A 15315-nucleotide genomic window follows, 5' to 3' on the forward strand; every position below is an offset into this window, starting at 1 on the left:
CAACAGCAACTTATTCAGCAAGTCCTCTATCTCCAAAATCTGTACTAAATCTCCGTTTCTAATGATACTCTCCTCGTGTTGCCTATATATGACAGTAACAGTCTCCATATTACCGGCCTTCTGCTACTACTTTTTACTGTGCTCCACCCCACACCATCATTCTCCCCAAAGAAGCCAGAGCGATGTTGTTTAAAACTCTAAAACATTAAAATCATCACCTCTCTGGTAATGGACAGTGAATTTCCTTAAAGGTGACAAAACCTCTGTTTGTCACATGCTAATTTACTTCTTCATATATGGTGCTATCTTATAACCAGTTGCAAAATGCAAAAATAAAAAAAAGTAAAATACCGTTTTTTAAATGTAATACATTCTTTTAAAATACTATTTTAGAAGTATTTTCAGTAGATCTACAAGCTAAGTTGTTTAAGTTCCTTTTAAAAACCACTCATGTCCCTTATGAAAAGTACTCACAAAAGCAAAATAATGTTAAAAAGAATACCACAAGAGTTCTGAAAGGATCAAATTATGTAAAATGTATATTTTATGAAAAATAACACCATATTTTAAGAATGCAGAAGACAAAATGTCTTATTTCCATAATCTATTTTTCTTTCCTTGTCAGTTTCTTTGTACGAGCCCTTCCTCTGAAGTGATATTAAGTAGAAAGGGTAAGACTGTAAAAGCATGCAAAGTTCTAAAAAGGGACAGAATGCAACAGCTTTTAAGATAAAGTACAACTACACTCAAAGACAGAACAGGTGGTTCTAGCATGAGGTCATGATCAACCTGATGAGGTTACATGAAAACAGCTCAGTATTAAATAAAATTTTAAAATACTGTACATATCAAACTCATCCAAAACTCTGTATAATTTTGTTTTGCTTTTAAATGTTTAGTAGGATGAAATTTGAAATTTTTGTGGTGTGAGATTTGGTTAGTCTCTACTCACATCTTTTTTTTCTTTTTTTAAGAAAGTTTTCCTTTTTTTTTTTTTTATTGGGGAAGGGGAACAGGACTTTATTAGGGAACAGTGTGCACTTCCAGGCCTTTTTTCCAAGGCAAGTTCTTGTCCTTTCAGTCTTAGTTGTGGAGGGCCCAGCTCAGCTCCAGGTCCAGTTGCCGTTTTCTAGTTGCAGGGGGCACAGCCCACCATCCCTTGCAGGACTCGAGGAGTTGAACCAGCAACCTTGTGGTTGAGAGCCCACTGGCCCATGTGGGAATCAAACTAGCAGTCTTCAGAGTTAGGAGCATGGAGCTCTAACCACCTGAGCTACCGGGCCGGCCCTACTCATATCTTTTATAATGTAATAATTTTATTGATATCAGTATGATCATGCACTCAATGTATATTACATATAAAAATAGTCTACTAACATTCACAATTAAGAATTACTGTGACACAGGAATACTTATGTGAATCAAGTCAGAATAACTCATAACAAATAACTGTGTAACTTACTAGTGGCTTCAGTTTAGTTTAGTGAGAATGCTGGACTTGGGAAAGGAAACCTAGGATTTGGGTCTTGGATACACCACTGACTATCTGTATAACCTTGGGAAGATATTTAACAGATCTTCAAAATGATGGGTATTAATCCAGATATCCTTTGAATCTTATGACCAATTTTGGTAGCTTGGCACTAAAAAAACAAAACAAAACAAAAAAACCCCCAATCACTCCATTTTGGATATTATTGCTTGATAGAAAGAACATAAATTTCTAGTTTAAAGAAAGGACTTAAAAATCCACTTCAGGTTAAAACAAAAACAAATCCTTTGATGTAACCATATGGTGCCCATAAATCAATTTATGTTCCTAAACTTCCTTAAAAACTAATAAGGTTTTATTGGTTAATTATAAAACTGAATGAGGTGAGAAAAGCACAAAACCTTGCTAATTTCACTAATGAATCAAATTAAAGAACATAAAAAGGGTTCAGTGGTTTGATTTATGCAAAAATACACATTTTATCAAACCAAGTTTTCCAAATGTTTCAAGCAAAAACATTAGAAAGATAATTTATTTTAACAATAAAGCGGGAAATACTTTAAATTACCTTATTTAAAATAATTAGATAATTACCTTATCTAAAATACATTTAGATGACTGTATTTTGATATAAAGACTAGTAAATGGTGTAAAGTTTACTTCAATACAGAATTGTACTATATGGGATTTACCATATTACTTCACTAATTAATGCTGTTTTTTATTATTTCGTCAGTTTTATTTTCATATGAAATCAAACTCTGAAGTATAATATAACCCAGGCTTAACTGTCTTGTTATTAATAAATATTTATTAAATGCCTTCCATTTACCAGAAATTCTTCTAGGTGCTGGAGAGACCATAATGAAAGATCAAGCGCTGCATTTAAGAAACTTAGTTGAGTGAGACTAAAGATAAAAGAGAGAATTATAACAATGTGACAAGTACAGGCACATAGGTAAGAAGAGTGAACTACAGAGCATATAGAAAAAGAGGTACCTTAGCTACAGAAATCAAGGAAGGCTTCCTAAAGGAAGTGGTACCTAAATAGAAACCTCCCAGCATTTCCCCTTGTTTACTAACAAGGACCCCTTACGCCAGATGTTGTACTGTATTTTGATTGTCATTATATCAAGGGAGAGCCACAATACGAATCTAATATATATTTGCTTATCTTTAGAAATAAAAGGGTGAGTTTGATGGAAGTAATTTCATTACTGGAGACCAGACGTTTGACATAAATTTAATGCCACTTTTCCCCATCTGGACAGGCAGACAGAAAGTAGATTACTTGGCTAGATCAGTGTGTCACGTGAAGAGCTGTGTAGACATTAGCGGTAGGTTAAAGTCGGATTGAGACGGACGCTGAAAGCGAAGTAAAGGAACTTAAACTTCATTAGCTCTCCTTAGTTTTTCATTAGTTCTGATATGTATGAAGGGGGTTTACAACGTAACATTATAAACATAGGGCTAGCGCAGCGTAAAGAATGACTGTAAATAAACAGACAGAATGCCTCAAGGTAACCGCTGTAATGGAAGTGTTTTCAAAACATTACGTTCACACCGAAGAAGAACACCCTACGGGGATAAGGAAGGCTCGCGCGGGACGGCATTGGACATGCGTGGGCGTCTGCCCCACGATGTGCCCGGGGGAAGGCCATTCAGGCCCCAGCGGCCTTGGCGGAGCGCGGAGCGGCCGGCAGACACTGAGTTCTCAACCGGCGGCAGGGCGACTTTCCCGCTGTACTCAAAGGGGAGCCGCCGACGGTGTTTTCGGAGGAGGGGCGGGCGCGACGGCGACGCGAACACAGCACTCGTCCCCATCCCACATTTCACGAAAGCCAGTGGCAGACTGGGTCGTGCCGTCGCTCCACCGTTCCGCGGGACTTACCCGGACAGCCCGTTCTCTTTGGTTTTGGAAGACGCCTCTCCGTCACTAAGCAGTTTGGCGTGAACCTAACTATTGCTGCCTCCCAGTTTCTGAATGTTTTCTTCTCAAAAAAGTTGTTTTAAAAGAAAGTAAAAAAGAAAAAGGAAAAATTTTCTCCTTCCTTTCTCAAAGACTGGCGTTCGGGGCTTAGCACCCCCGACCCGGAAAACTCCAGGCGGAACTTCAAATTGTTTAGTGCCTTCTCGCACATGGCCCCGCCTCTTCCGGGAAGTGACTGTCTCCTCTCCCCGTTCCGGCCGCACGCTCGGCTTTCTGGGCTTCCAGCCTGCCCATTTTACGCATGCGTAGAGCTGTTGTTTGGGGCTCCGATTAATCTTCCTTTCACTTAGGCAAATCAACACCAGCCCGCCCCACCCTGAGCCCTGCAGCGGCCTTGCCCAACACTTTTACCCACTTACCCGGCCCGCCCAGGGGCACTTCCGGCCCCTCCTTTAGACCACAGTGGCGCGAAAACTGCGAACAGCGCACGCGCGGGCGGAGTCCGGCGGGAGGGGGGGCGGGGCGCAGGCGCGGAGCGTCCCGCAGTGGGCGCCGGGGCGGCGGGGCTCCTGCGTTCTCCCGCCGCAAGCGTTCGGTTTTCAGTGGGCCAACGGCATCAAACCGAGGCCGAGACGCCCCCGGGGTGGCTTAAGCGTCCTGTTGTACCGCGACAGTCCCGCCGATCGGGTTCCTTGGGGAGTCTTCGACTTGTTCGAGGTAGGGTGAGGGCGCGCGCCTTCGCTCTCCCTTGCTCCTGATCCATCCCCCTGTCCCTGTCCCCTTAGCTGGCAGCCCCCAGTCCATCTGGTGGCTGCCGGGTCACCGGAGCTGCCGCAGTGTCCAGGGTGGTCCCCGTGGGCCCTGGTGGGCCGGCCGGCGGGCTAGGATCTCCGCGCCCTTCTCTGCAGGCGGCACAGGTCGTCTGTGCCGCGGGAAACTTGCCTGTCTGCGCTGGGCCCCTCCTTCGGGCGGCTCCTGCGGCGAGGCTCGCAAATCCCGTCTCGGGCTTTGGGACTGGGCGCCCGGCCCCAAATGGCCCTTTGGCTTTGAGAAGTAGCTTGAAGAGGGTAAGGGTTGAGATTGCGATCAGGAGTTGGGTTCTTACACGAATCTGACGCTACCTCACAAGCAGCAACTTAAGTATGTTTAAGAGATACATGCAAACATCACCTAAACTGGATTTGTTGTTAAATCCCAGTTTCATGAAAAAGCAAACTGTATTATCTAGAAGAATTAAATTGTGATGTTTGGAGCTTTCATGATGGCCTTTCTTTCTCCTCTTGTGGAAATTAACTGGAGAACAATCCCCATTGGAAATTGCGGCATCCAGGACTCAAGGGTAGAGAAGGTGCTGTAGGACCAATAGTGCTTGATATAATTTTATGGTAATTCCTAGAAACAGCAATTATTTGGTGTTTAAACCCTGAAGACAAGTTTTGTGAGCGCTTGCAACCCTGAGTATATATTTCATGAGTTGGAGATTAAAAGCGAGTGTTTTAAAGACATGCTCTTCTGGAATGTATATTCAAAAGAAAAAAAGTCAAAAATTTGTGACTTTTAGATGGCTGCTGGGTAGTCTTTTAAAATATCCAATGGCATATGCAGTGGCCTGAGGATAATTCCATGGGTGTGTGGGTGGGGAGGGACCATATTAGAACTTGTATTATACTTAGATTTACTTCATCTCATTCTATTACTGTATGAAATATACAAGTAATTTCATGTTAGAATGTGCATTCAAAATTTCTTTTCTTGAGTGGGTCTAAGTACAAAAAAGTTTGGAGATGACTAGACTGTAGCTTGAAAACATGTTTTTGTATAACCAGTGTTGTGTGACCCTGGCCAAGTCCATACCACCTCTTTAAGTTTCAGTTCTTTTTCTGTAATTGGAGAAAATAGTATAGTGCATAACTCACAGGATTCTTAAATATGTTGGGTAGGGGAGTAGAGTGAGAGATAGTTTTAGTTATGTCTCAGAACCAGTGTTGTGTGACCCTGGACAAGTCCATACCACCTCTTTAAGTTTCAGTTCTTTTTCTGTAATTGGAGAAAATAATATAGTACGTAACTCATAGGATTCTTAAATATGTTGAGTAGGGGAGCAGAGTGATAGTTTTAGTTATATCTCTATCTGTAATTAGCAGCATTAATTGAGTCTGGCAAAAAGTAAGTACAAACGACGTATTAAAGTTGTTATAGTGAAAAATAGATTTTATTCCCCAAAGGTTTATTTTATCGAGTGCCTGGATGTAACATTTTATATAAAATCTGCCTGAATCTTGACTATTATTTTTAGAACTAAGTTAGGAAAATCAATCAAAGCTGCACTTGGCTTACTTTCAGGAGTTAATAAGTAACACAATTTTACCATAATAGTATGCATTATATTTAAGGCTATTTAAATGTTACATTTCTATATACACACTCAGATATCCAGATGACTGAGGGTCAAGTGTAGTCACTTACATTAATGTTAGCATTTTAGGTTCACTAATGAGATAAATGTTTTCTCACTGGACGTACTTTGCCTGGTGATCAAATTCAGGCTAATTTCTGTAGCTTTCTTAGCTCTACTCCCCAGTTCACCTCTACTGCAGAGTACATTTTACTGCCCACTGGCCCCTCCATCTCAGTATCGTAGGAGCACTTCATGTTCAGTGTTTTCAAGCAAAATAAATGTATTATTTATCTTCCCTCCTTGCCAAACCCGCTTTGTCTACTTAGTGGCATTTAGCATTAAGTATGAAGATTGTTTCTGAAAATTAAGCACTAAGTATGTTGCTTAATTCTGATATTTTATTGTAAAGAAAGAAATATTAAAAACTATGAATAGTTTTGCGGGTGTATTGAAAATCCCAGAGTTTTGTTTTGTTTTTCCCTTTTTGTGTGTTACAGAATATTTAAAAAGTATTTTTGAGTGGAAGGGCATCTGGAAGCAATTTTACTGTTTTACCCATATCTAACTCTCAAGACATTTATGTGTTTATAAAAATCCATTATCTTGAAATTACAAAGTGATCCCTATTTTAAAAGGTAGGGTCCTTCAGTGTCTTTTAGGTGTGTGTTACCATGGCAACCTCATAGCAAACTGCACATCCCACGCTAAGCACAGCAATAAAAACCATCGTTGTAATGTAGTGCACTATCTTCTGTGTAGTAGAGAATCTTACATTCATTGTAAGAAGCTTATCACACTTATCTTTGTGTACTCCCCAAATTTAACTTGAAAAACTGTCATTTTGTATTAATGGTAAAATATTAAAATCAGTCAGCTGATGTCTGAGTGCCCACTAACTGCAAGATCATGTATTAGGCATTAATAAAAACAGTGTCTAAAAGGCATTTAAGATTGTGAAAACCAAAAAGTAATGTTTCTTCTTTGCTTTTCTGTAATAAATTTCTACTCAGTAATTGAAAAGGGAATAGAGAATAGATGAGAGAGAAGAAAGTGTTGGGGGAAAGTGGCCTGGTGGTATTCTAGGGAATTTAAATTAGCAACAAGCTGAAACTAATATACATTGATTCTTAGTATTAAATAATTTGAGAAATATATTTGATTTTCAAGTTTTAAGTTGTGTAGAGATTCAAAATAAACATTAAATTATTTGTGAGAAAAATGTTGAATGTTGTGTACTTGTGACTCTAATGCTAATATTGTCTCTAAAGGCATTTGTTTAGGTGAAATGTCTTTTGGATGTTAACTAGTATACCTTTTAAATGATATTTAATTTATCAGAATAAAGTAGGTTCTTCATTGCCTTCAGGATTGGATCAAGTCCAAGTGTTTTAATGTTGACAGCAGTTCTTCTCAAATTTCAGTATGGTTATGAATCATCTGAAATCTTGTTAGAATGAAGATTCTGATTCACTTCGTTTAAGGTGGGTCCTGAGATTCTAGTACATGCCTGACATAGGAGATGTAAGTGCTACTTGCTGGTCTTTGGACTACACTTGGAATGTCAAGTCTGCTGGTCATTTTCTGCTGTTCTAACTTGCTTACTTGCTAGCTATGCCTTGTAATTTATGGCACTGTGTCCTAGACTTGCTTATAGAATCCCCTACAGCAGCAGTTTGCAAAGTGTGGCCCAGGCATCTGGGAGACTCTTTCGCAGGGTCTACAGGTCAAAATTGTTACATAATGATAGTAAGATGCTATTTGTCTTTTTCACTTGGATTCACTTACAGTGGAGTTTTCCAGGTGTTATGTATGAGATGAGATGATGTCATTGCTCTGATGACTGATATAATGTGTATTTGTGTGTTTTTTGTTTTAAAAGTTTATCAGTTGTATTTTGTAATATGGTAAATATTGATAAATATAAACAAAAGCTCTTTGAGTTCCTTAGTACCTTTTAAGACACCACCTTTCAGACCTGCTACCCTGTGGTATTGGGCCGTGGACACAGAGACTCCATCTAGAACTTTACCAGAGGTCTTTCCTTGGTGGCAGGGACTGCTGAGCAAGAGTGGGAGTTTTCGCTGCCCACATGGTCACCATAGACACTAGTGGTGTGGCCTCCTTACCTCTCTGGGCAGTGGTAAAAGGCCTCCTTTGACACCATTCAAGGGGGAATGGGAGTAAGTAGCATTTTATTACTGCCTGGTGGGGTGGATGTCTAGTTTTCTAGGTGGTCTCCCCTGAAGCCATCATCGTGGCTCCCTACTTGGCCTACATAGCCTTCTCCCGTACGAGCCCAGTGGGATATTGAGATGCCTGCTTCCAGGCTCCACCAGGGTGGAAGTCCAGGTTACCAACGTGGCCTTTGCTGGCATGGAGGGGAGGAGGAGATCACTGTTTTTTCAGTGATATTTGGCTGCAGTAGAGCAGTTAGTGCCTGAAAGTTTTCTGTCTTGTTAGGCTGCCCTTTTCCTGGACCTTTGGTTAGAGAGAACAAAGCTTTCATCAGCCCCACACATACTCCTACTTCTCCCACACCTGTTGGTGTTTCCCCAGTTGCTATCTTCGAGTCTGGGGTATTCGAAGCAAAACAAAAACTCAGGAAACTCACCAAGGTGTCATTCCTTGGGTACTGAGGTCCCTAGCCAATTTGCCTCCTCTTTCAGAGTTTTCTTATGTTTGTTTTATATATAATTTCTAAGGTTTTTAGTTTTACTAAACAAGAGGAGGAGTAGGGAAAGATACACCTAGTCTATTTTCCTGAAAGTGGAAGTCCCTAATTGCTTTTCTTCTTTTTTAACTCGCACTGTGAGAGAACTCTAGCCCCACTACATACCCCTTGTATTTGGTTGTATAAAAATTTATGAATAAACATTAAAATAGTCCCACTAAAGAAAAACTAGATTTCATAAAGCAAAGAACTGGTATTTGGAGAAAATGTTTAAAATTTCATTAAACAGAATTTGCATGACCGGAGTCATGACTACAGTTGACGATTTTACAGAACAAGCTAATTTTGTGTAGTAAATTTGGGGCTTTAAATTGTCAATATTTTGGAAAATAAAATTATGGAAAAATGATTCAGGAAGATACAGTGAACCCATAAAAACTAGTATACAAAATAGAAATTAAATTTATTTCATAAAGTTAGCTTTCAAACAGTATCCCCTGTCTAATAGCTTTAAGCCTATTTCTCACTTTTCAAGAAACATTCAAGTATGATGCCATAGAAGTGATTTCAGAGCATTAAAAAGATGGGGAAACTACTCATTTCACTTAATGGATTTCAAAGATTGTTCCCCAAAACAGTTGCTCCAAAATATATATATAGATGTTTGATATTTCTGAAATTGGTTCTGTCAGGATATGTTTGGAAAGCAGTGGTTAAAAAACAAAACAAAAAGGGGGCCCGGTGGCTCAGGCGGTTAGAGCTCCATGCTCCTAACTCCGAAGGCTGCCGGTTCGATTCCCACATGGGCCAGTGGGCTCTCAACCACAAGGTTGTCGGTTCAATTCCTCGAGTCCCTCAAGGGATGGTGGGAAGCACCCCCCTGCAGCTAAGATTGAACACGGCACCTTGAACTGAGCTGCCTCCTGGATGGCTCAGTTGGTTGGAGCGCATCCTCTCAACCACAAGGTTGCCAGTTCGATTCCTCAAGTCCCGCCAGGGATGGTGGGCAGTGCCCCCTGCAACTAAGATTGAACACGGCACCTTGAGCTGAGCTACCACTAAGCTCCCAGATGGCTCAGTTGGTTGGAGCGCGTCCTCTCAACCACAGGGTTGCCAGTTCAGTTCCTTGACTCCCCCAAGGGATGGTGGCTTGTGCCCCATGCAACTAGTAATGGCAACTGGACCTGGAGCTGATCTGCGCCCTCCACAACTAAGACTGAAAGGACAACAACTTGAAGCTGAATGGCACCCTCCACAACTAAGATTGAAAGGGCAACAACTTGACTTGGAAAAAAGGCCTGGAAGTACACACTGTTCCCCAATAAAGTCCTGTTCCCCTTCCCCAATTAAAAAAATCTTAAATAAATTTAAAAAAAAGAAAAGAAAAAAGAATCGCTGAATGAATACTTCTCCCTCACCCTCCCTTTCTCTCACATTCCTCTTCTGTTTCGGCCCTGGTTCTGTTTCTGCCCAGCTACTTCCTGCTCTCCGTAACCCCACTCAATAGCCTCTCACTCTTCCAGCACACACATAGGCGAAAGACTGGCTTTCTACCCTGTGTTGCAAGTCATATCCTCTAGGGAGGACTGACTAGAATCTTTCAGTTGAAATTCATGAGAAAGAAAATCTCATTTATTCTTCTGCTGCCTGGGTACCTGTTACAAACAGGGTTGATGTCGGGTAGTACTGAGGGACTTAACTGGGTTGAAACTAGAACTATTCTCATTATTTTCTTGTATGTTAGAAAGTTATGATTACCTATGTCATGGAGTTTTCTGTATTTATTCAGGAAACAGTTATTAGGTACCTATCTGTTGTGGTCTTAAATGTACTTTAAAGAGAAAAATGAAAGTGGCAGTCAGTAGTCATAACCTTTAATTTCAATCACAGACTATCAGCTTTGACTTGAAGTGCAGTATTCATAAGTTTAGAAAATCTTGTATTATTTTAAATATATTAATTTTCTAGGTATAAATTTTATACTCTATTGGTAAAAAATAGACAATGAGTATGGACTTTCTTTAGGGAACAATTAAGGGAAACTACTGGTGCTAGGCCACACTGCTTCAAAATATGCTTCTTTGGGAAACTAATTTAAAATTGAAAGCTTTATCTGATTCAGTATTACTTTATAACTCATAAAAGTTGGATGATTGCTCTGGGATAATTTTAGAAGGCATTTTGCCATCTCTATTCATAGATCTAGGAAACTAGAAACCACGGTTACACAAAATGTTTTACCTTTTGTGAGTTTAGGAGTCAAAACATTTAGGTAGGTCCATATCTATAAAGTCATGGCCATGAGTAATTGAAGTAAAATCAACTACTGTAACACACCCAGGTAATTTAAAACACACACAAATTTACTATCTTCTGTAGGTTAGAAGTCTGGCATGCCTTCCTGGGCTAATATCAAGGTGGCAGCAGGGCTGTGTGTTCCTTTCTGGACACTCTAGGGTAGAAAGTTTCCTGGCCTTTCTTAAGCTCGTGGATCCCTTCCTCCACGCAAATGATATTTTTACTTTTTTTTTTTTAAGTAAAAATGAATGAACATAGTCATAAAACCTAAGTTTTGTCTGGTTTATTTTAATTTTAACATATATGGAACAATCACATGGATGCTGTACTTGATTTACTTCATTGTTACTGTAATGTTTTAATATTTGTTCAGACCTAATGGCCAAAAGAAAGGAAGATAATTTCTTCTCTCCTGAAAATGCCAAAAGACCAAGACACGAAGAGCTGGAAGATTCTGATGATGATGATGAAGATGGTGGTGCTTCTACTTTGGTAAGTACAAAATTACAAAATTATGGTTTTTGATTAGCATGTTTTTCATGTCTGTTTGGTATACATGTCATACTCTTGATAATTCAGTATCAGGAAAAGCAGTATGATTTTTTAAAAGCTGAAGTAAAATAACCTAATTTTGAAGGTTTTGTTAATTAGAAAAAATTAGTATGGAAAACAGTGATACAAACAATGGGTTCTTTGGAAAAATCAATGAAATTGACAAACCCTAATGAAACTGAAAAAGGGGGAAAAAGAGAGAAGTCACCAATTTCTGATATTAGGAATGAAACAGTAGCTATGACCACAGACCCTGAAAACATCCAAAGGATAATAAGGGAATATTGTTTACAACTCTACATAAATTTCACAACTTAGATAGAGTGGACCAGTTCCTTTAAAAGCGCAACTACCACAATTTACCCAATATGAAATAGATAATGTGAATCATTTTACAAGTATTAATGACATTTAATTCACTGTTTAAAAACTCCTATTTAAAAAACCTTCATGCCCAGTTGTTTTGACTGGAGATTGTATCAAACATTTTAAGAAAAATGAATATGAATTCTACATAATTTCCAGAAAATAGAAGGAGAGGGAACACTTTCCACTTCATTATCTTGATACCAAAACCAGGCAAAGAGGGTAGTAAAAAAGCAAACTACAGACCAATATACCTCATGGATACAGACAGAGATTATCAGCAAATAGAATTCAGTAATATATAAAAAGAATTATACACCATGATGAAGTAGGGTTTATTCTAGGCATGCAACCCGGGTTTAGTATTTGAAAATCAGTCAGTGTAATTCACCATTTTACCAGGCTAAAGAAGAAAAATCACACGATCATATCACTTGATGCAGAAAAAGCAGTTGACAAAATTCAACATTCATTCATGATTAAAATTCTCAGAAAGTAGGAATAGAGGGGAACTTCCTCAGTGTGATAAGGAGCGTTGAAAAAAACCCTACAGTTTGTGTCATACATAATGAACTGTCTTTTTTCCTATGATCAGGAGCAACACAAGGATGTCTGTTCTCATCTCTCTTATTTAACATAGTACTGGACAATCTAGCCAGTGTAATAAAGCAAGAAAAAGAAACAAAAGGTATACACGTTGGAAAGGAAAAAATAAAACTGCCCCTATTTGCAGATGACCTGATTGTCTGCCTAGAAAATCTCAAGGAATTCAAACAAACAAACAAACAAATAAAACCAACCTCTTAGAACAAATAAGTGCATTCAGCAAGGTTGCAGGATACAAGATAAACATTCTTTTTTTTTTAAGTCATTTGTCACTAGCATTGAGCTTCAAAATATAATACCATTTATAGCCACTCAAAAAATGAAATACTGGGCTGGCCAGGTGGCTCAGGTCGTTCGAGCTCCATTCTCCTAACACCTAAGGCTGCCGGTTCGATTCCCACATGGGCCAGTGGGCTCTCAACCACAAGGTTGCCTTTCGACTCCCACAAGGGATGGTGGGCTCCACCCCCTGCAACTAAAGATTGGACACCGCACCTTGAGCTGAGCTGCCGCTGAGCTCCCGGATGGCTCAGTTGGTTGGAGTGTGGTCTCTCAACCACAAGGTTGCTGGTTCCGCGACTCCCGTAAGGGGGATGATGGGCTGCACCCCCTGCAACTAACAGCGGCAACTGGACCTGGAGCTGAACTGCGCCCTCCACAACTATGATTGAAAGGACAACAATTTGACTTGGAAAAAATCCTGGAAGTACAAACTGTTCCCCAATAAAGTCCTGTTCCCCATCCCCAATAAAATCTTAAAAAAAAAAAAAATGAAATACTTAGGTCTGAATCTAACAACATATGTATAGGACTTATAAGCTATGCTGAAAACTATACAATACTAATGAATTGAATCAAAGAAGATCTAAATAAATGGAGAGAACATATGACGTTTATGGACTGGAAGACTCAACGTAGAAAAGATATCAGTTCTTCCCCAAAACGATTTGTAGGTTTAATGTAATTTCTATCAAAATCCCAGCAAGATTTTTTGTAGATATACACAATTTTTTTTCTAAAATTTATATGAAAAAGCAAAGGAACTAATATAGATAAAACAGTTTTGAAACAGAAGAATAAAAAATAAAATGGGAGGAATAAGTCTACCCAATTTCAAGACTTACGCTATAACTACAGTAGTAAGCAAGACCATGTGACAAACACATGGATCAATGGAACAGAACAGAGAATCCAAAAATAAATCCACACAAATCATGATGAACTCATTTTTGACATTACAAAGGCAATTCAGTAGAGGAGAGATAACCTTTTTAGCTAATGTACTGGGGTAATTAGACATCTGTAGGCAAAAAAGTAACTTCAACCTAAGTCTCACACCTTATACGGAAATTAACTCTCAATTGGGTAATAGATTTAACTGTAAAACGTAAGACTATAAGTTTTAGAAACAAACATAGTACAAATCTTTGGGATCTAGGGCTGGGTAAAGAATTCTTAGATTTGACACCTAATGTACAAACCATAAGATGAGAAAAATGATAAATTAGACCTCATCAAAATTAAAAATGTTCCTTCTGTAAAAGATCCTGTTAAGAGGATGAAAAGTCAAGCGTAAAACAGACGAGGAGAAAATATTTATAGACCACAAATCCGACAAAGTACTAGTGTCTTGAATATATAAAGAACTCTCAAAATTCAACAGATAAAAGCAAATAATCCAATTTGAGAATGAGCAGAAGACATAGACATTTCACTGAAGAGCAAGACATATAAATGACAAACACCTGACATGTTCAACATTATTTGTCATCAGGGAAATGCAAATTAATACCACAATGAGACACACCTATCAGATTGGCCAAAATTAAAAAGAACAAAAACGATACCCCTGACAACACCAGGTACCAACAAGGATGCAGAGAAACTGGATCATTCATATATTGCTGGTGAGAATGTAAAATGACACAGCCACTCTGGGAGACAGTCTGGCAGTTTCTTTAAAAAATTTAACATGTAGCTACCTACCATACAACCCACTATTTGTACCAGAGAAATGAAGATTGATCTTCACACAACACTCTATACAGGAATAATTTATACAGCTTTATTTGTAATAGCCAAATACTGAAACAACCCACATGTCATTTGTTGAGCAAATGGTTGAATAGACTGTAGTATATCCATACCATGAAATACTACTTATCAATAAAAAGCTGTGAACTGCTGATAATAGGCAACGATAGACAATCACGCTGAGTGAAAAGAACCCAATCTCAAAGGGTTACATTCTATGTATTCCATTTATATAACATTCTTGAAATGACTGTGTTACAGAAATGGAGAACAGATTAGTGGCCAGGGGTTAAGGAGGGGATAGGTTGGGTGGGATGTGGATGTGGCTACAAAGGGGCAACACAAGGCATCCTGTGGTGATGGCAACATTCTGTATCCTGACTATCGGCGTCAGTACCCTGAATGTGATGTGGTGCTCCAGTTATCAAGATGCTACCATGGACAGAAACAGGGAAGGGGTCATAGGATGTCTGTGTTATTTCTTACTGCTTCTGAATCTACCATTAGATCAAAACAAAAAAATATTTTTAAACTTTCACCATGATTTCTGGTCACCATGATTTCTGGTATGCTACTCATACAAGGACATAAATGCTTACTGCTTTTTAATAAGTGGTATCCAGAAGAAGAGAGCCCAGGGAGTTTTTAAAGAAATTCTTTACAAAGCTGGAGACATTAAGTGTTCTTCAAAAACATTGGAAAGTTTGGTAAAATATGGGTGATTTATTTTGTGATTTCTAATTAACAAGGTATGCCACTGTGCCAAACTCTTGATTAAAACATTTATAAATCTTCTCTAATTTAATTCTGACATATTTGCAATACGGGAATTATTTCTGTTTTACAGATTTAGAAACCATATATACTTTATACATTGCCAAAGTCACACAGTTATAATAAGTGACAGACACAGAAAGTCACAAGAAAAGCAGGCTTTACCATTTAAGAACATGTACTCTTTGAAGTGT

The 15315-nt window shown here is 38.9% G+C and overlaps 2 protein-coding genes across 8 annotated transcripts in view; one reads left to right on the forward strand and one right to left on the reverse strand.

Annotated features, from left to right (window-relative positions):
• Positions 1 to 3978, reverse strand: part of GEN1 (GEN1 structure-specific endonuclease) — a 44113-nt gene extending 40135 nt beyond the window's left edge. For 5 of the 6 annotated variants that reach the window (XM_088796289.1, XM_019752818.3, XM_088796285.1 and 2 more), the window contains exon 1: positions 3384 to 3814. The gene's annotated coding sequence lies outside the window, so the exon portion shown is untranslated. Of the gene's footprint in view, positions 1 to 3383; positions 3815 to 3841 lie in introns of those variants that run through there. The other variant, XM_088796288.1, reaches the window with a different exon arrangement.
• Positions 3979 to 4005: 27 nt separating this feature from the next.
• The window catches only part of SMC6 (structural maintenance of chromosomes 6), a 65149-nt gene continuing 53839 nt past the window's right edge, over positions 4006 to 15315 (forward strand). The window contains exons 1-3 of one of the 2 annotated variants that reach the window (XM_088796284.1): positions 4031 to 4139; positions 7873 to 8000; positions 11163 to 11281. In XM_088796284.1, coding sequence (XP_088652410.1) covers positions 11168 to 11281 — 114 coding nt within the window. In that variant the 5' untranslated portion in view covers positions 4031 to 4139; positions 7873 to 8000; positions 11163 to 11167. Of the gene's footprint in view, positions 4140 to 7872; positions 8001 to 11162; positions 11282 to 15315 lie in introns of both variants that reach the window. The other variant, XM_019752691.3, reaches the window with a different exon arrangement.

Source organism: Rhinolophus sinicus, chromosome 2 (genome assembly GCF_057876585.1).
Source record: "Rhinolophus sinicus isolate RSI-liver-muscle chromosome 2, RSI-T2T, whole genome shotgun sequence".
Classification (NCBI taxonomy): Eukaryota; Metazoa; Chordata; class Mammalia; order Chiroptera; family Rhinolophidae; genus Rhinolophus; species Rhinolophus sinicus.